Source organism: Thermothielavioides terrestris, chromosome 1 (genome assembly GCF_000226115.1).
Source record: "Thermothielavioides terrestris NRRL 8126 chromosome 1, complete sequence".
In the NCBI taxonomy this organism is placed as follows: domain Eukaryota; kingdom Fungi; phylum Ascomycota; class Sordariomycetes; order Sordariales; family Chaetomiaceae; genus Thermothielavioides; species Thermothielavioides terrestris.
Window position 1 is genome coordinate 2,274,861 of NC_016457.1, and position 25,302 is coordinate 2,300,162.

Genomic DNA, 25,302 nt, shown 5'->3' on the forward strand with positions numbered 1-25,302 from the left:
CGACCTCTCCTTGCTCATCGCAGACGGCCACCGAAAAGCGTAGCATACCCGACCTGCTCTATATTCATTACCAGTCACATTTACATTATGTAGCCCAAAATCGGCTGCAAGCAAAGTTGCTTGCTATAGGTTATATCGGAATGGTGCCAACCCGCCCATCGTACACCCCGCAACTTCCACCCTCCCGCGCCCGCCTCCTCTCTCGCATGAACCGTCAATTACTACGAGGTGCCCAAGTCCCCAAAGCGTTCGGCGACCACAGTGGCGCCGCCGCTGTAGAAAAACCCACCGGCGAGAAGCAGCACCGTCACGACGGCGGCGCCAATAATCAATCCCCTGCGCACGGCAGACGGGAGGCGACCCTGGTTCTGGGCCGCTTCCTCGCCGCCGGTGGGCGGCGACCCGCGGATGGATTCGTAGCCCCCCTTTGCCGAGACCCACACGGCCTGGGAAATCGCGACGATCTGGTCCCAGCCGATCGAGTAGTAGACAAGCCCGGCGAGGGCAATGGAGTAGCCGAGGAACTGCAGCCAGGTGACGGACGTGTGCCAGATCATGACGGAGACGATGACAAGGAGGATGTTCTTCAAGATGCTGGTCAAGGTCATGACCAAGCCGGAGGTTTTCCCGATCTGTGCAAGTCACCTCACAGGTTAGAAGGTCGACTGGGCCAGGAGAGTTCGGGGTTACGTGGGGAAGAGGGGAAAGCCTACCAGGAAAACGCTGCTCACGTTGAGCATGAACGCGACAATCGCGTTGAGAAGCAGCAGGCCGTAGCCCGCCTGGGCCAGGTCGGCCGGGTTGAACTTATTCGCCTCGGAACCGATGGCGATGATGACGTTCATGACCGCGCACACGGGCGCGTAGTAGTACAGGCTGACGAGCGGGTCCATCTTCTGAGTGTCGCCCGACAGCAGCACCTGAATCATAACGAGGCGCATGGCTTCAAACACAATGCCGCCCAGCTGGAACAGGAAGCCGGCCAGGCTGAAGTCGATCTCGCCGAAGCTGGCGAGAGCCACGCCGCAAACGATGAGCAAGATGTTAAGAAAGCGCTTGAGTGAGGGCTCCTCGACGCCCCAGGCCCAGCTCGTCAGCAACACGGCAACCGGGGCGGCGGACTTGAGCATCTGGATGAAGGCCACGCTCAGGTACAGGTAGACCATGTTGCTGCAGACGAGGCTGGCGCTGTACAGCAGGCCAATCGGTACGATGGCACGCAGATAAGTTCGCCCTGTCATCTTGACGTTCTTGCGCCCGTCGAGCAGCTTGGTCGTTCGCGCAAGGACCTGAGTCGCGAGGGAAGCAAAAACCAGGTGCCAGCATGTTAGGATCACGGCTGTCGGGTGCCTGTTAGCGGGAAAACCGTCCGGGGACCGCGGCCAACATACGGTATCCTGTAGCCAGCAGTGGTTAGCATTCGTGCTCACGCTTGGGGGATCGGATCGCATTGAGACTCACTGAATCCTCTGCTGTCAATTATCCATTTGTTGAAGAGAATGGTCAAGTTGGAGAAGAAGATCCAACTCCTGCAGCGCAGCAAGCGTCAGCGCGGCCCCCTCGGAGAATGAACCACGCCCCGGCACCCCACGTACGCGATGTAGAAGACCGCATGCACCGATCGCTCAGCCGGCCGCGGCTTCTCGGCCTGGCGCTCAACATCCTCTTCGGCCATATCGACGGGGCGCGGAGGGGGATCGGGTCCGCGTTGCTGGAAGCGACCGGAATGATTCGTATAGAGGCGATCGACAACTTTCGAGATCAAATCCTGTCTCTGGCCGAGACGAAGAAGGGGGCGAACGAGCGAGAGAGCGAGTCTGCGGCCGGGGGGGACTGAAAAGGAGCGTCGGAATCTCAGGCGGGCATGCGTTCAATTGGGCGATTTCGCGCGACGGCGAAGATTCCGCTTGAAAGACAGCGCAAAGAGAGAAAAAGAAAAAGAATTAAAGGGAGAACGCCGGGCAGGTGAGGGTCAGGAACGAACGAGACAAACAGCGGAGGTTGCCTGGTCGAGTTCTCTCCGCGGATACGAGTCGAGCGGGCAACTCGAAAAGTCAGCGTGCGGCGAGTCGAACAAACTAATCTGTAGTCAGGACTCCAGCCGTCAGCCAACCCCTGCAGAACCCCCCGTGCCTCCTTGGCGAGCGACGATGCCCAAAGAAGGACCGCGTGAAGGCGGGGCGCCAACACCAACCGGACCCCAAAAAATCAGCAACAGGGGGGATTGATCTGCGGCTAGCCAATAACCTTGCGCAGCGGAGCCAGCACCTCTAACTACGGATTATGCTGTTTATTACACTAGTGTACGGATACTCAGCTCGGATATGTTTCGAGCGTAAAGGGAGCGGCCGGGGCCGAAGTCCGAACACGACGTTTCAACCCCTCAGGTACACCGTAGTGTACAGAACCACACTACGTACTCTCATGCATTGTAGCTAATGCAGTTCTGTACCCAACAGTTCATACGCAGGGGCCTAATGCCGACGTTATGTCTGTTCCTAGATAGTTACCAAAGTTGTAAAAGACAAGCGAATTCCTTACGAGGTATGGTGGTATACCTGTGAAGCCAAGAACACCCGCTCTCGGGACCCTGATCCTGCCAGGAGGAGCTGGTGGCACACTTGCATGTTCCGTGTGCATTGTTTTCGTGGCGCAAGTATGTCACGTCCAACCCTGAATCTTGATTTACGGGCATTGTAAGAACCAGAGCCACGGGCTTGGAAATAAGGTAGCTTGGATCAGGCATCCTGCGAGTTACACGCTCGTTCGCATCTAGATCAATCTTTACAGCACAGAAAGAGGGGTGCCGAGGATCATAAGCGTAGCAAGGCAACATGTCATGCACAGGAAACAGTGGTTTGAAGACGTTTCTAGACCGCGGCTATACCCGCTGATGTCTACTCAGTAACCCTGAAACCAACCATCGATACCAACCGGCCCAACCGACCCAACCGACCCAGCCGACACGCGCCTCGAAAGGGAAGGGCGGTCCAAAGCTTGTCCCTGAGCCAAAACGCCAGTCGCTATGCATACGGAAAATCACCGAATCCGACCGTACTACGCTGCGGTAGCGTGTACTTCGCTGCCTGGAAAAGCATATTGCGGGAATGCATACTCCTCCTCGGCAACCACCGTAGTCCCTGAACAAACTGAGCCCGTCTCCTGATCCTGCGCCGAATTCCCAGTCCAAAAGACCGGCGTGCTGCTTCTCGTGGAAGCCTCGCTGGCGGGGGATGAGACCCGGGGCTCGCAAACCGTTTCCCCCACTCCAGGGCTGTCAAGGAACGTCTCGTCCACCCCCGGGCTGGGGAAAGACACACCCGTCGCAACAGCTGTGCCTGGTCGGGAGAGCACGTCGTCGAGCTCCATTCCATCTCCCAAGCCCGTCAACGCGCTGCTATCCATCTCCTGTGCCTCGGCCTGCGTCGCATTCCCATCCAGAACCTCGATGCCCAGGACGGCATTCTCCGTAGCGACAGACTTGTGAGCCGCTGGAACCAACACCGCCGCAGGTTCCACGCAGTCATAGAAGAGCATGAACACGCCGCCTTGAGAGAGCACGGTTTCCTCATCCACCCTGGTAACGTCCTCGTCGCTGAGACGCCACCACCGGGACGGCTGTCCATCCTGGTCGGGAGCCGACCCATTTGCCTCGCTCGTTGCGTCGGCCTCACGGTCCACCTCCGTTACGCCCCCCTCGAATGCGAGGTCGGCTTGGCCTTCACGCTTGCTGGCAGTCGGAATTGAGGAGGCGGGATGTTTCCTGTAGCAAACGTAATGGCCGTTCTCGTGGTGCCCGTGGTGCGTCACCACCGCGCGTAGCTCGTATATCGGTCCCGTGATTCTGGACGGCCGCCGATCTCCTGCGACCATGGATGCCTTAGGGTCCAGCGTCCATCGCTCGATGTCCTCAGCCGCTATGTCTTCCCCTGGGAGCTTGGCCGGGGCCCCGGCGCTGCCCAGACACCAGGGCCCTAAGTCTAGCGTCATGGGGAAGCGGACGGCCGCCGAATTCTTGAACATGTAGCCGGTCGCCTCGTCGAATCCTGATCGGTTCACGTGGAATACCAAACTCTTCGGGGGCCGAGCCAGAGCGACCTGTTTCGTCTTCGTCGAGCTTACTCTCGCCTTTGCCGTGATTTTGCATTTGGTTGTCAAAGTTTCTTCGTCAAAGGCCTCCGCCTCAAGCGCCTCTTCCAGCACTTGCAGTCTCTGACGGATTTCCGGAACATCACCGGTGCGCTCAGCCAGAGCCTTGACTGCGTTGCGACACAAGAGCAGGGAGCATTTTGGGCATTCAACCCCCTGGATTGCCTCGACTTTGGTGTAGTGATCCAGTCTCTCGTACAAATCGTGCTCCGGAAGGTTGCCGAGCGTCAGCGTCAGGCAGTTGAAGGGGATCATGGTCAGCCCCTCGCAATAACCGCAATTGACGCATGCCACGCGTTGTGCTGCCAGGCCCTCAAGCGGGTTCCGGGCGAAACGCGGTTCGGATCCGGTTCTGGAGTGCCCTCCGAGGCTAGAATACCCGCTGTCGTCGCTGTGGCGATTGCTCTCAGTGTCGTGGGAGGCCGAGTCGGATTCGAATCCTGGCGAATCTTGGAGAGCGCGGGCAGCCTTCGCAATTTCGCCGTCGATCTGGTCTAGGAGCTTTGAGTAGTACTCCTGCGCGTCCTGCTGCTGCCAGGTGCTCATGGTTTTGAGCACCTTGGGCGTCCAAAGAGTCCTGCCGTTGCTGGATGGACCGCTGAGCTCGGTCATCAAGTCGCGGAGGGTGTCGATGGTTCGGGTCGGACTCGGATGCGATCCCTTTCCCCCCGAAACTGCGGAGAGATAGGCCGGGAGCGGCTTCAGCGATGCCAGACCCTGGAGGATGCTGTTCTGGTAGCAGGAGTTGTCATAGTTGCCCAGCCCAGGCGGCCGATCTCCCGCCGCTCTACTCCCCGCAGCGGCGTTAGACAGACTGTTAAAGCCTCTTCGCCCAGCCTGGGAAGCGGAGCTAAGAATCCCCGACGCGTTGTTCATGCCGAGGATCCTTTGAAGCGCATCGCTCTTGGCGGCCCGCGCGGGCTGCTGAGATCTGAGCATGTCGGCCGGGAAGAGAGACGGATGGAGGAAGCGGTCAACAGCGAAGAGAACGCGAGCGGGAATCGCAACTACCAGGGCGTCCCAGAGAAGCCGAGCAAGCGAGCGGAGCCAGCCCTGTTGGAAGGCAAGCTGATACAGTACGGTAATGGCGAGCACGAAGACGCTGACGATGAGGCTTGCGCTGGCAAACCGGTTTCGAAGTTGTCCGTCAGCGTAGTACTGGTAGTACTGGTACAGATCGAGACTTTCGAAGGCGTCGAACTGGCTCAGAACCCGCCTCGCGTCGGAATTCATTCTTGTGCGAAGGATGTCGGCGCCGACGAGGTTGGCCAGGCGACGATCGCTCAAAGCGGCTATTGTGGTCTGCGGAAACAATAGCTACCTCAAAAGGGCCATGTTCAATAGCAGAAGGGACTTTATGTGGGCCGAAACAGATGCATTAAAAGCATGTGCTCATGCTCAGTGAGCCACGCCGGACAATAGAAAATGCATTCATGAATGGGATTTGCGGCGTTGGTCAAAGATCCATTCCCTGTCCTGCGCAAAAGAAATAGCCAGCTTGGCATGTGAGGACCTGGCACAATAAACCCATTGGCCGCCTCAAAACAATGGCGCATTGCAGCAGGGGGGGGTTGTTGCTGGCCATCTGCCAAAGCCCTGTCCCTGCCCGCATAGCGGGGCATCAGCCCCACGCCAGGCCAGGCGAGGAAAGAAAACTTGCAACGCTGAAATTCCCAGCGATAAGATATTCCACAACATTCGGATAACAGTACTGCCGAACAGCAAAAAAACAGATGGCCAAGGGCAATATTTCCAAGGGCAAGAAAGGTACCGCGCGGGAGCTTGCCAACAACACTCTGCCTCAGACCACATGCTGACTCCAAATCCCCGGCTTCAGCCCCGTCAATACACTCCCGTGCGGCCCGCCGCGCCACCTCCCCGAGCATCGACACCGACAAGTCGCTAAAGCATGTGCGGCCGCCACAAGAGTCAGTCGACCGGCGGCCAGCTGTGCTTGCGGCACACCACTCGGGTGGCGTGACAAAGAAGGCCAAGTCCGGGCGCAAAGCCGTCTTGAGCTCGCGGGCCCGGCGGCGGCAAGAGAAGAGCATGGACCGCGCCGAGGCCGTCATGGAACGGACGGCACTCAAGGTGCAAAAGAGCAAGGACCACGCCAAGGTTATCCACTCGCGGAAGAAGACGTGGGACGAAATCAACAGGGAAGTGTTCCAGCGGGAGGAGCAGCCCAAGCTCAGCAAGAAGGCTTGGGCCAAGATGCAGGAGGACGCGATGGTCGCCGCCTTTTATGCGGACGAGGACGGCGACGCGGAGATGGAGGGTGCCGAGGTTGCTGCGAAGGAACCGAGCGGTGTGAGCGCTGTCCCTGCGCAGCAAGCAACCCCGCCGGCCCCACCCCCTGACGACGATGAGGAGGAGGTTCTGTAGCACTGGATTGACAGGTGGTTGGGCTTCTGTACGCGCTATTCTCAGGTCTTGATCGAGCGTTGCCCAGCGCTTGAGGTTACCAGGTACCTTAGCGGCGCCAACCGCGGCTATCGGAGAGGCGACACAAAGATCCTCCGAGGGACAAGACTCGGTCATCATGGTTTGACAGGCAAAGGGGTCAAATAATAGTGGATTTAGGGCGGCCATCGCATGGTATCTCCCCGACAAGAACCGGGACTCACGGTCGGAAAACCGAGAACCGCACAGCTCTGGGCTACCTCCCACGGCGACCAGGTATGCACCTTAGCTTTGGTCTCCAGCTTATAATTGGCCACTCCAACAGCTTTCTCAAGAAGGCGAGAAGAGCTTTTCTAGCTCCATCTCAGCCCAACAAGCTCGTTTCAAGCCAACAAGGCATACCGGCTCCCTACTGCGTTGTGGCTCCATGGCGAATGGAGGTACTTGTTTCTGTCCAGGCACATGCGAGTTGTGATTATCCAAATCGAAGGTTTACTGCGAGCCCTCGAACGGAACCAGTCTTGTCTCGACAGCTCTGATTAAGTTGAAAGCGGCACAGCCGCAATGCAGTTGGAAAACTTGCAGCTTTTGACACTCGTATTGTATTCCATGTCTCTCTTCGCTTGGTGTTCGTCATCAGCTATATAGATCCGTCAACATACATGTGTCTTCACGTATGTTGCGGGTTTAGCTCAGTTGGGAGAGCGTCAGACTGAAGCTAACTTCAGTAAGTCAATCTGAAGGTCGTGTGTTCGATCCACACAAACCGCAACTGCTTTTTGTCTTTTTCCTCACCTCTCGTTCCCTCACCTTTCGTGCTCTTGTTCTTGTGTTTCGTGCTTCGGTGCAAGGCCCGTTCATTCGTTGTCACATCTACATCACATTTGCGACATGCTCTACACTAACGGCGTAATACAAGCGAGAAATTGACTGTACAATAAACCTGTAGAAACAACGGCAGACCGAAATAGAGTGGTGGTGGATGGTCAAATGCCTCAGTGCTGAAGCAACAGCTCGGTTAATTAATATCGATTGTTCCTTGCATGTGAACAGCACATCACAGTAATACAAAACACGAGACTACCTCCTGTCCTTATTACCCATGCATAGCACGAACCGTCTGTGGGATTGCAACGCCGTGTATACCGGGGTAGCGTACACCATCACAATCATAGCAAACCTCACCATTCACCGATTCGCCCGCTGCTACCACTAATGATGCTGCCACCACCACCAATGACGCCCGAAGACGCCATATTGACCGACATAACGCCAGCAATAGCACGCCATCATATTCCCGAGCACTTCGAAGTGCAGTGACCTGCACAAGTGCCGGCGTCGTCTTCTTTCCCTAACTAGGTCTCTCACCATCCCCTCAAATGAGGACACCACGGACGCCATATGATGCTCTGCTCTCCCTTCCACTTCCGACATTCCTTCAACTTGCGGCATCTTATCCGTGGAAGGAAAGCATTGGGGAGTGTAAGTCTTGTCCAGCTCCAAGGGCAACCGCTCCCTCCATTAATAGCAATAAAGGTAATCCCGACAACAAGAAGACAGAATAACCAAACAACAACCTTCTGAGCTCTGTCGTGGAAGGGCAAGCCTTCGAAAGGGCAGCATTCCCCCTTTTGGGTGGGTGATATCGTGACGCGAAGCCCAACACTTTTTCGTCTTTTTTTCTTCCATTTCCCGTTCTTTTTTTTTTTTTTTTTTCTCTTTATTTTTTCCTGCTTTCTTTCCCACTTCCCCCACTTCATTTCCTCTCTCAGTTGTACCTCGTCTGGGCGACCCTGCTAGCCAGCTGACGAATCCACCGATCGATGTTCTCGTCCCCGCAGTCCGCGTGCATCATCAACCCATTCTTCCAGTTGTTGGCTTGCGCTAACTCCACATCACGCTGCTGTAGCAGGCTCATGTGTTCTTTCTCGAGGAAGAGGGATCGCTCCAACAGCTCCGCCACATATCGCTTCTTCTTCTCGCGGCACTTGCTGGCCGCTACGCGGTTTCGCTCCAGGATTTTGCTCCTCTTTTCCCCTGCTCCGCTTCCTTGTCCGCCGGCCTTTCTGGGCCTTGGCTTCCTCGGCGTTTCGGGTCTCTCCGGAGTGGTGGGGGCCCTCGACTGGCTGCCGGTGATGGGCGTTGGCTGGAAGAGGGACCGGTTGTCGTAGATCTGCCTGCCGGATCCCGGGAACAGGGTCGTCGGGGAGACTTGGGTTGGCGCCCCCATGTCTTCGGGGCTGCTTCCTGGGATACCCAGCTCCGGCCCGACAAAGAAGCCTATTTGGTTTGCCATTCCTGCTATGGAGCCCGTTTCCTCGGCCAGGCTATCACGTGGGTATGCTCCGTCGAATAACTGCACGCTGTCGGGGCTTGGTTTGATGTTGCTGGGCGGGGCTAAGGAGATGCCGTCATCTTCGGCACTCTCGTCTCGATCGCCGTCAAAAATGACCTGGCCCGGCGGTTGAGACGGAGTGAGACAGCCGCCGAGGTCGATGCAATCGGTGAAGATTTGCGGCACTTCCTGCAGCTCCATGTTGTAGGTCGATGTCGCGCTTCGTGGCCTGTGTAGCAGGATGTGGACAAGCTGGACGCGGGGTTGGGTGGAGAGAGAGGGGTGGGAAAAGTTCGAAGAATCGGTTTTGGATGCCGGTCAAAAATGACGGCAGGTCGGCGGATCGCGCATGTGAGCGTCGAAAAGCTTTTGCTTCAGGGCACCAGCCCTGAGGGTGAGGGAATGCTTCGATGGGACCGGTATGGCTCAGCCACTTTTGGGCAGTGGGTGCAGCTGTTTCCGGTCTTGGAAGGGTTTTGGCACGATCTTGTCCGAAACTGTTTTCCGTGGGATAACTCGCCCAAGCCAGCGCAGCGAGGAGAGGCATGTAAGAGAATCTTCGAGGTGGATTAGATCGCCCGCAGGGAGAGCGTACTCGAGCTTGGTTCTATAAAAATGGAGCAAGGTACGGATACTCGAGCGCTGTCCGCGAAGAGAATGCCCATCGGAGTATTACCAGATGTTGGATGTTTGGGAGTGACAGGCATCATAGGACAAGGATCCCACATGGGAATCTTGCATAAATCCCATGAGGACCATCTCCATCTGCGGAAGCTTGGACCGGGTGTCAAAGCCCCGCTCTGGTACAGGGCGATCCCGGCCGGTAACGGTGGCCAGGCCTGGTGGCCAGACCTCCACAGCTATGAATCCGGGTCCGAGCGGTTCAGGCTCCTACTGTCAATAGTCTGCGAATTCAGATCTTGGCCCGCGACTCGCGCCCATTTCAAAAGTCCTGGCTCGGCATTCACCCTCCATACCAGTACCTGCACCTACTTCACTTTGAGTCGTGCCCGTACTTTCAGGTGTGGAGTACCTGCCTTGCAGGTGTCTGGTGGGATGATCAGCATGCCAAGCTTCATGAGGTCTCCTTCCCCACAGCTTCATTGTCTGTTCAGGTTTAGCGCCAGTATAGGGCCGATGGCTGGGGCGCATGGACCATAGCTTAAATATGCCCATTCCGGCGAACGTTCGTTAGTGGAGTCTGCCAGTGGACAAAACCGTATTCCGTATTCCGTACACTCGCGGATTCCGTACACGAAGCTCGCGGAGGAGGCACGTGAAAATTTCCATCGCCATCGCGTTGCACGCACCACCATCAATCAGAAGCTACGGTTGTACACCATGGAGGCCACCGCCAACCCACGCATTACCTGCGGTTACCTCAACTCTTACGTTGGGAAGAATGTCATTATCGTTGGCAGAGTGGTCCAGCTGCGCGGCGAGGAGGCAATCGTCGATGCTGATGGCAACATCACGGCCCACCTGAATCGCGTAAGTTTGCCGTTTACCCCTCATCTTTTTCCCATTCAGTCCCTCCCGCCCTTTTCTACGCACTCTAGACAGGGGTGATGAAGGCGAGAAGGAGCAAAACGAACGGACGGAGGGGTTCACAGCGGAAACGGACACCCGGAACGACCCGACCGAACTGACCCCCAGCTCACGCAACGCTCGCAGGAAGCACACCTCTCCGCAGGAAACGGCGTCCAGCTCATTGGCAAGGTGAATCCAGACCTCTCAATCAAGGTGCTCAGCTCCATGGATCTTGGCACGGGCGTAGGTGAGTGAATTGCCAAACCCTGTTCCACGGAATGGTGGCGAAGTGTGAGAGAGACGAGAGAAACACACTGTGCGCACAAGTAATGGGCCGATGTGGTCCGGGTGTCTGGATCTGATGAGCTGTGGGAGTGTCCTGACCATTGCTCAACAGACTACAGCCTGGCCAACACCGTCGTCGAGATCTCGCACCAGCATCGGGGTCTCTTTGCTTACGACTAGACCGAGGTAGCCTGGCAGGACCGTGCCAAAGAGATCTGGGACGGAGTAGTCTCGCATCTCGCCTCTCATCTCGGAGCTGTCGGTCATCACCTCCGGCTCCAGGTGCAAAGGCAAGGTGCGGTGCTGGCCGGCCGCAGAAGGGCAACGAGTCGATAACTCTTCAGCCGGGCGCATCTGCAGGAAATTTTTTTGCCATGGTGAAGAGCTTGATCTGATGGTCACGAATCGACTCGGAAACTATCGGGCACACGGACATGCAGCAAGTGCGATAGCTGATTCTATCTACTTGGTAGAGCACAACTGGTCATGGACCGTGCGGGAAGGTTTCGGACGAGTTCAACCGGGTCCGCGCACAATCCCGCGTCTAAGCGCTGTTGTTCAGACTCAACCCCACCATTAGGGCGCGAGCAGATCATTCAGCCCTGTTTGTAGCATGCCTGAAGGTGCCTAAGGTATCAGCATATAGGGATGCTAAACCCCAGATGCTGACGTTACTGTCCCGACGAGTCCGTTTGTTATCACCCCGTATCGGCCAAGCTGCCCGTCATCTTGATGCCAGTACTAGCAGCCAGCGGGAAAAAAAGCAAACGACAGAATACTGTGTACGTCAACCAGCTGTGCTTCGAGGTTCCATCCCAAAACTGCCCTTCCTTTGCACCTCGCCTCAAGTCTTTGGCCGAGAGGTGAGCCGGTTTTCCTGGCGGGATATGAACTCCAGCCGAGAGCGTTCCCCTTTCCTTCAATTTTGCTTCTTCTTCCTCCCTCCCTCCCCCCTCTTCACTTTCATCAAGGCAAAACGTTATCGTATAGCGGCCATGTCGCTTCAAACCACAGAAACACAATAGGCACAGTACCATCGCTGTATTGCTACGCATAATACCTCGCAGGCCTCCCTCGGGCTTGCTGTTCGGTCAAACTAGCCAGCTCTGCCATCCCGTGCTACGCGACGCCATGCCAATCTTATCCGATACCCATCCTCAACAAGGAACCAGCAGAATGCTGTGACGTACAGGCCACCGAAGCCAGAATACCAAAACCAGTCAAAACAAACCAAATATGGAAACGAGAGTCCCACGAAGCCCCAAAAGTCCCAACCCTCACACGTCACCCTCACTTTCATCTCGCTGTGAGTCTCCACACATAGCATGATTACGACAAGCCCACGGGTCAGTGCAGCGCGCGGCCAAGCCGGTCGGGCGCATTCCCACTCCCACTCCTCACGTCACCGATGAGCGGTGGACTGCTGGGCATGACCACATCCGTGCTCAGGAAACTGCCGAAGTCCACCCCGCTCGCCGCACCCACCGCCTGCCCGTTCTGTTCCGCGGCGTCCAGCTGCGTCGCGATCGTGCTCAGATCGAGGTCGTCCGTCAGCAGCCCAGCGCCGTTCGCAGAGGGCGAGCCGGCTATGAACTCGTTGGCCTCGCTCAGTAGCTGATGCAGCGTCGCGCTGAAGGGCGATTCGAACGACATGTCTAGCATCTGCGACTGGTGTCCTTGCTCCTGCGCGTCAAGGGCAAATTGCGCGTGCTGATGGGTTGTGCCGCTACGGGGGGTGCGACGCTTGTGGTTGCCGGTGCTGCCGGGCCCGAGTCCGCCAGCCGACGAGCGCGGCGTCTTGGAAGGCGTTCGCTGGAGGTGGGCAGCGGCCAAGAGCTGGCCGGGCGATTTGGGAATGCTTCGGATGGACCGGATCGAGCGCGAGATGCTTCGGGTAATGGGCCGGTGGCTTGGCGTCGAGCGGGTCGGTGTCTTGAACGGCCCTGGAGCGCTCTGGAGAGGTGGCGTGGACGGGCGTTGGGGAGGGGTGCCAAAGAGCTCCTGCTCCAGGTCGTCGTGGCCTCTGGTCGGGGTGCCAGGGCGATCCCTGACCGAAGTGTTCTCTCCCCCTACCGCTGCGGACTTGACCTCCGGGGCGAGCGCGGTTGTCTGGACTGAGTTCAGCGAAAGCTCCCCAAGCACCTTGGGCACCCCGTCCCTCCTGGGGGCGGAGAAAAGCAGTCTCCTTGTGCTGCCGAGATCGTCTTCAACCGCGATGGGGCTGTCCGCAGTTCCACTGCCCCTCGAATGGGTCGATCCCGGCAAGCGCTGTCTTGGGGAGCTCCGCGAGTTTAAAGGCCTTTCATTATTCATAGCCAGGTCATGCTGTCCCAACTCCGTTCCGTTCTCATAATTCCCCTTTGGCGAGTCGTTGCCCGGCGGGCCAATTGGATCCGTGGTGAGGTACGCCTCTGAAGTGGGATTCACTTGAGCGTCGCTGCGTGAGCGCGCTTTCTTAGGCCGTGGATTGTTGCTCTTCGGTTCGCGTTTCTTGCGCGGTTGGTTGAGCCGAGCGAAGTCCTTGTCCCATCGATCAGGTGGCCGGTGGACCTTGAACTTCCCCAGCCAAATTCCGCAAGGATTGCATAAGATGGTCTCCGTCCACTGCTTCTTGTCGTCCTTAGGGCCCAGATTTTTCTTCACCATCCGATACCTGGAGGGCTGTTCATTCTCGTCCCTGGCCAAAACTTCAATCATGGTAACGCACCCCGGCTTGTCCGAGAACTCATGGAACCCAGGAACCCCGTCGTGATCCTGGGTCCATATCTTGCGCCATGTCGGGGTCTCGATAGCGCCGCAGTTGTTGCAAAACGGAGGCGATTCTCCCTTTTCAATGGCAATCTCGAGTCGTTCCTTGATTGACTGCTTCTTCACCAAGTTCTTGCTGTACCGCGGGGGTTCGAAGTCGCTGGGCGGGCAAGGTGCTTCGGACGTGAATGGCCGCGGCAGGGTCAGCGCCGGCTCCGGGGCAGAGCCGTTTGCGGGGACTGTCGGGGGCGGAGCAGGCGGTGCCGAGACACCGCTTGAAGGGGGTCTCGAAGCGGGCCTCGACACCGGCTGCGTCGGTACAGGCAGGGCAGGCTCCGGTTCAGGCCGCTCCGGTATCGGCATCGATACCGCAGGTGTCGAGGCTGGTTCATTTTGGGGAGCCTCCGTGTAGCCGCCGTCAGCGGGGTGTGCCGTTGGCTGAGTGGAATCCGCCACATCGTTGGAGATCGGTTCCTGAGATGGATAGGACTGTGCAGGGCCCTGAGCCAACCCGGGTCCATTCGGTTGATACGTCGTGTCATCTTGTGGGTGTAGATCGTGTTCGGGAGCGATCGGCGCTGGCGCCGTGTTTGCGCGCTTAAGGGAACGGTTGGCTGATTTCTTAGGGGCGGATTGAGCCGAGACAGCAGATGCGTGTCGATTCAGCGCCTTGGCCTTCCCAGCAGGGTTGAAAATACTCTTGGTCGGCAACAGTTCCGGCGGCCCGGGGTTGACTTCCTGAAACGGGAAGTTGGATTGTTGTTGTTGTTGTTGTTGTTGTTGTTGTTGTTGTTGCCGCTGCTGCTGCTGCTGATGTTGTTGTTGTGCGGCATGACCGTCCTTTTTGTTGCTTGACTTGCGGACGGCCGGCGGAGATGGAACAGGCAGCATCTGGTCTTGTTGTTGGTCCTGTGGGACGCCTGACAATATGTCCTCGTCGTCGAAGAAATCCTCGAGGCCACCACTCATGAAGCCAGAGTCGACATGAGATGCGGGTAGGGGTAAGGTAGGGAGGACGGGGCTCGAAGGGGGCGGGCTGGATCTGAGGAAGGGAGTCGTCCGGGGAACAGGCGGCGACGAGCCTAAGTCGCCCGTGCTGTCTTCTGGCGAATAACCATGATCGGGAGACTGCGCGATCGAGTCCGCGGGCGACCTTGCATCCTGGCTCGGGTTTTGCACCGCACCTCTGTCAGGTCCCGGCTGCTCGACAGCACCGAAGGACTCGGCCCTCGATTGGTTGTCCAATAACCTCCTTCGTTGCTGCTGCTGCAATAGGCGCCCATCAGGAATCGGAGTAGGCGCTCTTGGAACATCCTGCAGGTGGTTGGCATTGGGGCCATCTCCGCCAGCCCCAACAGGCCTCATGGCACGCAGGCTGCCCGACGTGCTCGCAGCCACCCTTAGGGATTCCGGAACCGCGCCAAACGGAGCAATGGCGCTGTATTCGGTTCTGGTGACTTTAGCCCTCTTCTTCCCCGCCCCTTCGTCACCGTCCGTAGCTTCCTCCGCTGCTGACGTGTTACCGGTTTCTAAGGGTCTTTTCCGCGGTCGGCCTCTGGGCCTGCCAGTCGGCTGTTTGCTCCGGGATCTCGATGCAGGCCTTGAAGGGCGTGCCTGAGGAGCAGCCTGCGCAGCCTGAAGAACTGCGGATGGAGGTGCGTTGTCTGCAGAACTCTGAGGTCGGGGAAGGACTGGGGCGACGCTAGGTGCCCTGGTTGCTGGCGCCACGGACGCCGGTGGCGGCGCATTGGCAGGAGGTATACTAGTCGGCCGTATCGGATGCGGAGTTTGGCTACTGCTCCGGGCAGGTACCGCACTATTCTCGTTCATCGAGTTGCCGAGTTGACTCAACTGGGCTGGGGCAAGGGCCGGCGAGGATACCGGGCCAACATGGGTCGCATGGCCCAACATCGGGTTGGACTGGATGAAGGTATTCCATTCTGACGCGGAGTCGGAGGGAATCGAAGCAGACACGGTCCCGTTCAAGGGTTCTGTGCCGGGATAAGTTGGACGAGTAACGGGCCTTGGAACCATCGTAAATCTCAGCTTCACCTCCAGTGTATCCCGGCTTCCGCTGTTGAGGAATGGCAAGATGTTCCGTGCCACACGACCGGTGACCCATTGTTGTTGCTGAGACTCGCGTTGAGAGTCCAGGCCCCATGATAACATGCCTTGCCCAACCAGGGGCACGTCCGTCTCGGAGTAGTCGTACGCATACACGCTGTAGTCCTTCTCCTGCTGGTTCAGGATCTCGGGGCTGCTCTGGGCGACCGCTTGCAGGCACGTCCGAAGGTCTACCACGCCAATGGTGGTTTTGTCATCGAGGGCTACCGTCTGAACCTGCAGAATGTGCGGCCAGCGGGCCAGGCAGTGCATCTGGTTGTCATGATCGAACGAGTAGTGTACCTTCACTGCAAGCGGGGACCCAATTAGACGATCAAAGCGGTGCGGTCGTAGGGATCGCGGCAGCACTTACAACCCATGGGTCTCACATGCAAGCCTGTCTCCTCCGGGCCGGCCGGCTGCGCGGCAGGCAGGTGAGGTGAAGGCGCCGACCACGAACTGTTCGGCGTGGTCATCCTGGCAATTACCCACGCGCCGCGTCAGGGTTGCTGTCGCAGAGGAATTGCCGTGTGGTTGTGGGCGAAATGGAGGTGGAATTGCGACGCGGCGATTGCGAAATGTTGTCGGAGTGATAGTTGGAGTCAACCCAGGTAGGGAGGGATACGATTGAGCTCTCGACGTCGAGTGGGCCGAATTTGAGAGGCTGGTTCCATTCCCCAACGCGCGTCGTGGCCTGGCGCGTCGCGTGGGTCAGACGGGATCTGGCGCGAGCAAGGATGGAAGAACGCACAAAGAGGGTGATAACTGACAGGAGAGAGAAAAGCAAAGCGGGCTAAGGAAAGCTCATCGCCAACTTGCCTTACATACCTAAACACGAAATATGTCGCTCCAAGGCAGCTTGATGCCGTTCGCTCTTTCTCTCGAAGAATTGGAGGTGTTGAAGGGTTCAATAACATGCAGGTGGATGACGCGACCTAACGTTACAGTGGGCGGTCGTGTACGGAATACGGAGTACAAGTGGAGTTAGCCGCGGCTAGCAAGGGTGGTGGTGTACCCTCCTATTGGCCCTTTGAAACGCGCCCTCAGACGCCCTCAGCGCGGAGGGCACGGGCCATCCCAAGAAGCAGCACGGCAGGTAAAAGCACGGCAGGCCACAGTGCCACGCCCGAAGAGGTCGTTACCTCCGCACGCCGACGGTGCTTGCCAAAAGAAAGCTCCCGGAAGTCAAGGAAAATAAGACAGAGTTCTGCGGCGGTTTTCGACCGCACGGGGTGTCGGGGCCCCTTATTTATACCCCGCAGAAAGCTCCCCGAGCTCCGGCTCCCGCAGGCAGCAGCCCCGCCCCGCTCCGTTGCTCAGAGCTTTGATCCCTTTCTTTTCATCTGGTTCTGCTTCGTCACACAGAAGAGGTCATTCTGTTGGAGTTTTGAACAGCCCAGACCTGGGGTATGGAATACACTAACCTCTTAAGGCTTCTTTCTCCCAACAACCGATTCGCCAACAATTCAGCGATCCCATTTCTCTACTCCACCACAGCTAACCTCCCTTTTCGTTTCAAATCCTCCGTTTAGCAAAGCAAAAAACAGATCGAACTGGCGCAACCACAGAACGAGATGCGCATTTCAGGGCCGATGGCGATTCGTGCCTCGGGATATTTAAATTCTCTGAGGATTGTATCGCCGATCCCCCCCCTTGCTTCCTTTCTTTCATTTCACTCCTCTCTGGTTTCCATCTTCGCGTCTCAACTGCTCTAGCAGCAAGCTCATAATGGAAGGTAGTCGGAGGCCAAACACTATTATCATCCAAGATATTATGCGCTCGTGTCCATTTATGTGCTTCATCCCTTGCTCCATTGAGGTATCCAAATTCAGTATTCCGTACCCCGTACACCACTCGAATCGTGTGAAGAACTTCGCACTTCGGAACACATCGCCCGCTCACCAACCCTTCGCTCACCAATCCTTCACCCTCAACGTCCGCTCCCCGCTGACAAGCGCGCCGGCATAATCCGTCCCCAAATAGCGCCCCTTCGCCAACCAGACCAGCCAGCTCCACAGCCTCCAGTTTCCCATCTGGCCCGTCCCCCTATTCCGCCCCAGCGTCGCCGCGAACATGATCTTGTCCGCCGGCTTGTACGGTGGCACCGCTGCCGCGCCCCGGCCCTGCAGGCGCGCCTCGATGAGCTTGACGACATGCACCACCTGCGCGTCGGTGTGCACGGCCTGGGGGTCCTCCAGGTTGCCTGCGTCGCCGACCACGAAGATGTTGTCGAACCCTTCGGCGCGCAGGGCGGCGGTCTGGTTGACGAAGCCGCGGCTGTCGAGCATCGAGGCGGGAAGGAACGAGGTGTTCGGGACGACGCCGTATGTCGGGATCAGGAGGTCAGCGGTGAGCGTGGTGGTCGTGCTGGGCTCAGAGGTTTTCATGAGAGTGATTGTTTTGGTTGAGGTGTTCCCGGTCACTTTGGCGTTGGTGATCACCTTGACTTTGAGGCGCTCGAGTTCCTTCTTCGCTGTCTCGCGCACGTCCCGCTTGAACTTGGAGCTGAGAGGCAGATCTTGGTCGCAGACGAGGGTAATCTGCTTCTTCCCCGTTGCAGCATACTCCTGGCCGAGTTCGCCAGCGACTTCGATGCCTGTGGCGCCGGCTCCAGCGACGACGATGGACTGGGCGGTCTTGATGCGCTCCACCCAATCGTGCAAGGCGTCCTTAGTCTTTCCCGTCGAGGACAGATTCTTGAAGGGCATGTCGCTCTTGAAGCTGCTTCCGGTAGCGATAACTCTACATACATGGGGCTCGTCAGTACCGCGCTAGATATCAGGGCTTAAGGCCCAAAGCAGTGGCTCTGCAACCTACAGCTCGTCATATCTGATCTCCCTGGCAGAGCCGTCGTGCCCACGCACTTGGACAACGTTACCACTCGGGTCTACCTTCTCGGCCACACCTTGCACAAGCTCATACCGGTCCGAAGGATACTTGGCAAAGGCTGGCGCGAGAGGGTAGAAGAGCTTGTCGTCGTCCAGCATGTTTGGGAGGATGCCGCGGACTGAGGCAAAGTTCCAGTAGAGGTGCGTATTGGGCGCAACGACTATGACCTTGAGGCCGTTGACCTTGGCCGCCGTATGTTTGAGGAGGTAATGAGCGATAGGGACGCCAGCGTAGCTAGCCCCGAGGATCACAATTGTCCTCGCCATTGTGACAATGACTGAAATGGACGGTAAACAGTGCGGCGAACGCTCAGAGAAAATGGATGCAATCCGATCTGGGGGACAATATCAGATGTATATATTCTGCATTTCAGGTCTGCCGCCGCCCTCGTCTATGAACTCCCTCCCCGGCTTCGCCGTGAGCGAGCCAGGCCGCAAACAGGACCATCTCTCTCTGAGTATTTCCCCTATCATGCGGAGACATAAAATAATTCTCCCGATTCCCAATCAAATGCTCCCCTGCGATTAGTCAGTTGTGTTCAATCCTGGACAATTTTGGAAAGTTGCCGATGATGTTCGCTGGGATGGTCCTGCAATTCACAAGCAGAAACCGCGCGCTGACCGGGTCACAACAGAAACCGCGCGCTGGCCGGATTCGGCAGTTGTGCCTCGCTTGACGGCCCTGCGGATTGTGTAAGTGCTCACCTAAGAACTGGAAGCAAGGCGATCCGGCTCCAGCGACAAGCGGAAGGACGAGAACCGTCTTGCCTACCAAGCAGTACCACTCAAACGTAATCCGAAAGCCATGCATGATAACCAATCATGCTTGCGGCACATTTGTCCGATAATGATGCAAAGCATCAGGGATCTGAGGACGGATACGAGCATAAGCATCTGCGGAGACGAATACCCAGCGGCCAGACATTGAATCGAGTAAAGCACGGATATTGCGTGAGTGGCCCAGTGTGAAGCGAAAACTTCCTTCCTTGCTTCCTGTGTATACAGTACACATTCGAATGGCCCGTCATTGAAGCTTTGCTCCAAATATTCAAGGATACAAGGATTGCGGCTACCAACGTCTACATCGTTCATCAGGTGTATATACAAACGCCTAGCAGCAGGCAAACGCCGCCGGAAGCACAGGGTAACGCAGACTCTTGAAGCAAGAGCCAGAACGACGCCCAGCTTGGACACTTGCCAACGACTCACGAACCGAACCGTGGAGAACCAGACACTCCCTCACAGACCCAGCAACAATACCGCAAATAGGCCGAGTCCCCCAACCAGGACCGTCTCCGGCCTCGCCGCCGCGCCAGCCCCAGTTCCCCCGGCCGTGCCACTCGCGCTGCCTTGGCCCCCGTCCGCTGCACTGCCGGTGGTGTTCGCAGCCACGGCCGGCCCCGGGTTCGTGACGTTGAACGAGTTCCCGGCCGCGACCTTCCCCGTGAGCCCGGCGCTGGCAAGGACGGTTGGCGCGTCGAACCCGCTGCGGTTCTTCGCCGCCGTCTGCAGCGCCAACATGCCCCGCTCCGTCAGGCCGCTCGTGTCGACCAGGATCTGCGTGTAGCGGTGGCTCAGCGGGACGCGCGCGGGCGGGTTGGGCCCGATGTAGGGCGCCAGCGCGGTGCTGTTGGAGCGGTTCTCGAGAAGGAACGCGCGGATCGGGCCGGAGGTGCTGTTCAGCGTGGTTACGCTGGCGGCTGGCACGAGGCCAGTCTGCATCCAGTGCAGGAGCGTGTTGGTTTTGGGGGGGTTGTTGGTCGGGATGTCCAGGTCGATCATGATGACGGCGTAAGAGCTGCCGTTGAGGCGGGCGAGAGTGCCGATGCGCGGTTCAGCAGCCGTTACTGGTGGGTTGTCAGCGGCCGGTACCACCATCCCTTCGGGTGAGAGGGCAGGTCGGCCTACCGCTCTTGCTGACTACCGCTCCGTTCATGGGAGCGAAGCCCTTGTACTCAACCACGAGGTCGGTTTCTGATGAAGGGGTGAATCCGGGCGGTGTCCTGGCCAGCACCGAGGCGGCCGCCAACAAGACAGCCAAGCATCTGGATGCCATGATGTCGGTGATGGATATTGGTCGAGGTAAGTTTGAACGCGTGCGGCAAGGCCAGCTGGCCGCAAGGTCAATATGAATTTGTGAAGGAAGTCCGGTGCAGCAGCCAACTATCTCGAAGAAGGCTCGGGGTGAGAACCGCAGGAGGAGAAGAGAGGAGTTGCCGGATAGTCGAACTCCTCAAGGTTTGTCGTCCCAAAGTGGATCGAATAACAAAATATATCGGCCAGTGCTTGACAGTCAGGTCTTGATCCCGGATGTGGAGGAAGTTTACATGCTGAAACAAATCTCTGGCCATGCCACGCAATGCTGAAGCAGGATACGGGAGACGCGATTCACGCCCCGGCAGTGAATCCCATGCAGAAACTTCTGCCGCAGATCTCGATAATAGCCGAGCAAAACACACAGAGTTGCGTAAGCGTAACTCCCGAGCCATGGAGAGACTGCCCGGTAATTAAGCCGGCCGAGCGAGACGACGAGCATAAGCTATGCGGCGGCAACGCCGAGTGTAGCTGTTGTCCTATCTGCGATGTATATCGTTCGATAGCTGGTTACTGATACCTAGCTTACCTGAGGTCTAGGCGTGGAAGAGCACAACCTTCTCCGTCGGAGATGGTCGGGTCTTGCAGAGTTGTGTCGTTTGGCGGAGGAATGGTTGCTATTTCCGTGCAGGTGATGGCATATGGGCATCGGACTCGACAGACCTTTGCGTGAGGACGATGTTGCGTCAGAATCGCAGTGCTTGGAAAATCATCAAACATCTAAATGTTTCGAAGAGCTCAATGCTGTTTATGACCTACATTAGGCCGTGGATATCTCGCACCTTTCGCACTGGCATCCTTCTTACTCACAGTTCCCGTTTTCGACTGAACAACCCCAAAAATCTCCTCTCTTTTACCTCGACGGTGTAGGGCTTCAGCGGGAATACAGGGCGCACATTGTACTCATCACCATCTGGATCGGTCGCAGTATATTGCGCCACAGATTGCCACTTCCTCTGCGGTATTTCGCCCAGCTTCGTACTGCCGGACGAGAACGACAGTATCGATCTTCTGTTGTCGACTGTGCTTTTTGGCGACTCCCGGCTTTCGGCCATGGCTCGGGAGAACCGGTCCTGTGAGTGTGTATCCCGCCTTTTTGCAGCACCCAGAGGCTGCACCGATGGTCCTTTGCGTGGCCTCGCGGCATCCCCTGCCTTCCGTTGTCGGCTTGCTGCCTTGTCCTCCTTGGTGGCATCAGCAAGAGGTCTTTTGCTTGGTAAATTCTTTTGCCGAGTTCGTGGGGTTGGTTTAGAGCCGGAAACGCCCGCTTTGGCTGACAACTTGCGGTTGTATCGGGATGTTGAGGGTGAGTTGGATGACCCCTTGGAAGACGATGAGACCACCGAGGATCGGGAGGGGCTCCCCAAACGGCGGGACAGGCTATCGATGGCCTTGATGGCGTCGGCTCGAGACGCATTGGACAGGGACATCAGTGACTCGCAGTCGAGAGTGAAGTCATTTTGTTTGGTGGAAAGGCGCAAGAGGTGTGTGACCGCATCTCTCAACCTTTTGAGGATGCGATCCAGGGCCGTGATTGCGCGGGCTGGCGTGACATTAGCAATCCCTTGGTCTTATGAGATGCGTCGTGCTCACCGTCGCCTATCTTAAAACGTTTGCCCAAGGCCGACAACCTCGATGAGTAAGCCCGCTCAATCAAGGAGCGGTCGGATCTCAATGACTTGCGGAGGTGGGAATGCTGGTGAGGAATGCCGACTGTGTCAGTCTCGTTCCGGCCAAGCCGAAATGACTTGAGGAGCGAGATGCAGTTGGCATATGTATCGAGCAAGGCTCGAATGCTATCACTGAATGCCATTGCCTATCGGCTACAAAGTCTGAACGACGACGTAAGTTGGGCGGTGATCCCAGTTCCAGAGAACGTAAACTGCTATCCTTCCCACTCGAGATGCGAGATGCGGGGTTATGAAGCATTGGCAGGGAAGCGAAACAGCGCATTCAGCATCATGAGGTCGGCCGGCAGGATCCGTAGGTAAGGTACCTGAGTTTACCTAGCGATGACCCATTTGAAAGATGTCGACGGATGGCCAATCGCATGGTGCATCTTGCTCATCCCGGGTGCCTACCTGAGGTCCCGGGTTAGGTTGTTGAAGCATTGTAAAGTTCCATGCTCTGTAGGTAACGAAAGATACCTTACTTAGTGTACCTTACCTAGTTACCGGATACCGCAGTAGTGTAGTATAGTGGGCCGATCATGCCGGGAGTTCAGCGGCACCAGGGACGGCTGCAGAGGTTCCATTCCCCATCCCCCGGCGGGCCAACTTGTAACGTTACTGTATCTGTGTGTCCAGTCCATACCCCCTGTCCTGTATCTTACACTACCTTGGCGCAGCGGAGTCTCAATCTCAACTGCGCCGGAGCCTAGGGTTCGGCTCTGCTCTATCGCGACAGCCATCTCGAACCTCTCGGTGATCTTATTTCTGCCTTGGGATAACAGCCGCCCCAAGTGCACGTCAACGTCGCACGTTCGATGCAACCAATATGCGAATACCCATGCGGATAGCTTCGCTACCCGTCGCCCTCGCCGTCGCCGTCGCCTTCTGCTTGCCGACTGTAGACGGTGCCCGGGTCCGATCATCTCAATACGAAGGCGACAGTCATCCTGACGCCTCCGGCCAAGTCTTCCCCTTCCTAAAATGGCTGCGCGACAGTGCCGTCGAGGTCGTCTTCGGCAAGCCGCCTTTCAAAACACAAGGAGCGAGACCGGGTGCGCAACTGCAATACCGGTACAGGAATGATGTTGTAATTCGGTTCAATGTCACAACATCCGAGGAGGAGGACGCGCTGGCGAGGGCTGCGGAACAGATGTTCCTCGACGTCTGGGCTTTCACGCCCAGTTACGTTGATGTTCGGCTGGACAAGGACGACGTATCGGCGCTCCGTACCCTGCTTCCCCGCTCCTTGCAGCCCACGGTCCTAATCCCGGACCTGGCAGCGGCAGTATGGGCGACTTACCCTTCGACGTCAAAAAGGTCCCAGTTCGAGTCGAGCATGGGTGATGCTGCTAACATGAGAATGTCGTTGGACGGGGTGGGGAATATTTTCTTCCGCGACTACCAGACTCTGGCGGTAAGTTGGCTCGCGCTGTAGTGCCCAGCAACTTGTCACTGACTCTGGCAGGTTATCGTGAGCTGGATGCGCCTTCTTGAGGCCATGTTCCCGTCGATTGCTCAAATGACAAGCGTTGGCAAATCATATGAGGGGAGGGACATCTTCGCCTTGCGCGTCGGTGCGCGGAGCGATAATGGCGAAGCAAATGGACCTAGGAAGACCATTCTCATCACCGGAGGCCTCCATGGGCGTGAATGGATTTCCACGAGCTCTGTGAACTACCTCCTATGGTCGGTCATAACCTCGTACGACCGAGAGCCGATGATCACCAAGCTCCTCGAGCACTTCGACATCGTCTTCATCCCCGTGCTCAACCCGGACGGCTATGAATACAGCTGGTACGTCATATTGTGCCTGTGTTTTGCGGTTTCTTGTACCGGGTAGCTCTTTAGTTCCTCGATTAGGCAAGGGAAGACTGACATTCTTGGACAGGCAGAGCGACCGTCTGTGGCGCAAGTCGCGGCAGCAGACCAAGATGCGCTTCTGCCGCGGCCTTGACCTCGACCATGCCTTCGGGTACGCGTGGGACGCCGCCAAGCACCAGACCGATCCCTGCTCCGAGAGCTACGGCGGCGATCAGCCCTTCCAGGCCGTCGAGGCCTCCGAGTTGGCGAAATGGGCGAAAAACGAGACGCAGCACGGAACCAAGTTTGTGGCGTTCCTCGACCTGCACTCGTACTCGCAGCAGATCCTCTATCCATACGCGTATACCTGCTCGATTGATCCGCCTAATCGCGAGAACCTCGAGGAGCTTGCTATGGGGCTGGCGAAGGCCATCCGGCTCTCGAGCGGGGAGTATTACACCGTCACGTCAGCGTGCGAAGGCGCCGTTGCTCGGTCTCACAGAGCGGGTGACTCGACCACACGTATCGAGGCAGGCGGCGGTTCGGCTATTGATTGGTTCTACCGTATGTTTCGCGATCCCGGAGGCTTGGGCAGTGAGTAGGACGCGCTAACATTTCGGATTGCAGATGAGCTTCATGCGCGGTACAGCTACCAGATTAAGTTGAGAGACACTGGGAGCTACGGTTTCTTGCTCCCGAGCGATAACATCGTCCCGACCGGGGAGGAGATGCTGAACGCTCTGAAGTACCTTGGCGACTATCTTCTCGGAAACAACGGGATCGAGGAGTCTCCCTTTCAGCAGCCGACGGCGCACTGGCAGGATTTACGGAGACGAAGACGGTAAGGATGCGTTATGAACCTGGGAACAAAGTGGTAGGCGTTACTGCGGCGGTTTCGTTATGTGGGTGAGACTGGTGTTGCGCCCAGTCAAGCGGCGAATGGCGTTTACAGAGCGAGTGTACTGTACCTTGGTTGCGAGATGGCTTGACTGACTTAAATATGAGACTGGAGTTCAGCAATCTTGCCTGGGAAAAGCACCTACTGTGCATATGGCATCCCCGGGCATACATGGTGGATAGGTAAGGCAGTCACCAAGCTCTCAACAATTGACACCGCCCGGGGTGGTTAAACTGGGTGTGCGCGATTGTTATGACTACCTAAGTACCAATCTGCAACGGACCAACGCCTAGAAAAGAGAGAAAATTGCGGTACGCAATGAATCTCGTCTTTACACTTTCATCCCAGTCAAAAGATGGAAGGGGATGATGGACTTGTCCGTAATAGGTTATGTGCATA

The 25,302-nt window shown here is 57.3% G+C and overlaps 10 protein-coding genes and 1 non-coding gene across 11 annotated transcripts; 4 read left to right on the forward strand and 7 right to left on the reverse strand.

The window, feature by feature from the left end:
- Window positions 1–133: 133 nt before the first annotated feature.
- THITE_2107389 (uncharacterized protein) lies at window positions 134–1,764 on the reverse strand. The gene is made up of 5 exons (XM_003649078.1): window positions 1,596–1,764; window positions 1,462–1,529; window positions 1,392–1,397; window positions 714–1,339; window positions 134–632 (listed from the first exon to the last, which is right to left on the reverse strand). The coding sequence occupies exons 1-5, from the start codon at window positions 1,673–1,675 to the stop codon at window positions 222–224; spliced, it is 1,191 nt and encodes a 396-aa protein (XP_003649126.1). The 5' UTR covers window positions 1,676–1,764; the 3' UTR covers window positions 134–221.
- Window positions 1,765–2,946: 1,182 nt separating this feature from the next.
- THITE_2107392 (uncharacterized protein) lies at window positions 2,947–5,621 on the reverse strand. The gene has a single exon (XM_003649079.1). The coding sequence runs from the start codon at window positions 5,380–5,382 to the stop codon at window positions 3,058–3,060; it is 2,325 nt and encodes a 774-aa protein (XP_003649127.1). The 5' UTR covers window positions 5,383–5,621; the 3' UTR covers window positions 2,947–3,057.
- A 177-nt stretch (window positions 5,622–5,798) lies between these two features.
- Window positions 5,799–6,884, forward strand: THITE_2107393 (uncharacterized protein). Its single transcript, XM_003649080.1, has 2 exons — window positions 5,799–5,916; window positions 5,987–6,884. The coding sequence occupies exons 1-2, from the start codon at window positions 5,883–5,885 to the stop codon at window positions 6,532–6,534; spliced, it is 582 nt and encodes a 193-aa protein (XP_003649128.1). The 5' UTR covers window positions 5,799–5,882; the 3' UTR covers window positions 6,535–6,884.
- A 349-nt stretch (window positions 6,885–7,233) lies between these two features.
- On the forward strand, window positions 7,234–7,323 carry THITE_t4. Its single transcript has one exon. It is a non-coding gene; the product is annotated as a tRNA-Phe (tRNA).
- An 839-nt stretch (window positions 7,324–8,162) lies between these two features.
- On the reverse strand, window positions 8,163–9,198 carry THITE_2107394 (uncharacterized protein). Its single transcript, XM_003649081.1, has one exon. The coding sequence runs from the start codon at window positions 9,086–9,088 to the stop codon at window positions 8,321–8,323; it is 768 nt and encodes a 255-aa protein (XP_003649129.1). The 5' UTR covers window positions 9,089–9,198; the 3' UTR covers window positions 8,163–8,320.
- Window positions 9,199–10,099: 901 nt separating this feature from the next.
- On the forward strand, window positions 10,100–11,123 carry THITE_2107397 (uncharacterized protein). The gene is made up of 3 exons (XM_003649082.1): window positions 10,100–10,378; window positions 10,562–10,664; window positions 10,815–11,123. Exons 1-3 carry the CDS (start codon window positions 10,229–10,231, stop codon window positions 10,880–10,882), a joined length of 321 nt encoding a protein of 106 aa, XP_003649130.1. The 5' UTR covers window positions 10,100–10,228; the 3' UTR covers window positions 10,883–11,123.
- Window positions 11,124–11,903: 780 nt separating this feature from the next.
- On the reverse strand, window positions 11,904–16,768 carry THITE_2107400 (uncharacterized protein). The gene is made up of 3 exons (XM_003649083.1): window positions 16,382–16,768; window positions 15,927–16,247; window positions 11,904–15,861 (listed from the first exon to the last, which is right to left on the reverse strand). The coding sequence occupies exons 2-3, from the start codon at window positions 16,027–16,029 to the stop codon at window positions 12,050–12,052; spliced, it is 3,915 nt and encodes a 1,304-aa protein (XP_003649131.1). The 5' UTR covers window positions 16,030–16,247; window positions 16,382–16,768; the 3' UTR covers window positions 11,904–12,049.
- A 577-nt stretch (window positions 16,769–17,345) lies between these two features.
- Window positions 17,346–18,839, reverse strand: THITE_2107404 (uncharacterized protein). The gene is made up of 2 exons (XM_003649084.1): window positions 18,371–18,839; window positions 17,346–18,295 (listed from the first exon to the last, which is right to left on the reverse strand). Exons 1-2 carry the CDS (start codon window positions 18,706–18,708, stop codon window positions 17,467–17,469), a joined length of 1,167 nt encoding a protein of 388 aa, XP_003649132.1. The 5' UTR covers window positions 18,709–18,839; the 3' UTR covers window positions 17,346–17,466.
- Window positions 18,840–19,680: 841 nt separating this feature from the next.
- Window positions 19,681–20,497, reverse strand: THITE_154280 (uncharacterized protein; the record flags this gene model as incomplete). Its single annotated transcript, XM_003649085.1, has 2 exons — window positions 19,681–20,288; window positions 20,350–20,497. 2 exons carry the CDS (start codon window positions 20,495–20,497, stop codon window positions 19,681–19,683), a joined length of 756 nt encoding a protein of 251 aa, XP_003649133.1.
- Window positions 20,498–21,196: 699 nt separating this feature from the next.
- THITE_2107408 (uncharacterized protein) lies at window positions 21,197–22,444 on the reverse strand. Its single transcript, XM_003649086.1, has 2 exons — window positions 22,129–22,444; window positions 21,197–22,078 (listed from the first exon to the last, which is right to left on the reverse strand). Exons 1-2 carry the CDS (start codon window positions 22,346–22,348, stop codon window positions 21,342–21,344), a joined length of 957 nt encoding a protein of 318 aa, XP_003649134.1. The 5' UTR covers window positions 22,349–22,444; the 3' UTR covers window positions 21,197–21,341.
- Window positions 22,445–22,880: 436 nt separating this feature from the next.
- Window positions 22,881–25,280, forward strand: THITE_2107410 (uncharacterized protein). The gene is made up of 4 exons (XM_003649087.1): window positions 22,881–23,619; window positions 23,671–23,999; window positions 24,094–24,569; window positions 24,633–25,280. The coding sequence occupies exons 1-4, from the start codon at window positions 23,044–23,046 to the stop codon at window positions 24,848–24,850; spliced, it is 1,599 nt and encodes a 532-aa protein (XP_003649135.1). The 5' UTR covers window positions 22,881–23,043; the 3' UTR covers window positions 24,851–25,280.
- Window positions 25,281–25,302: the final 22 nt, after the last annotated feature.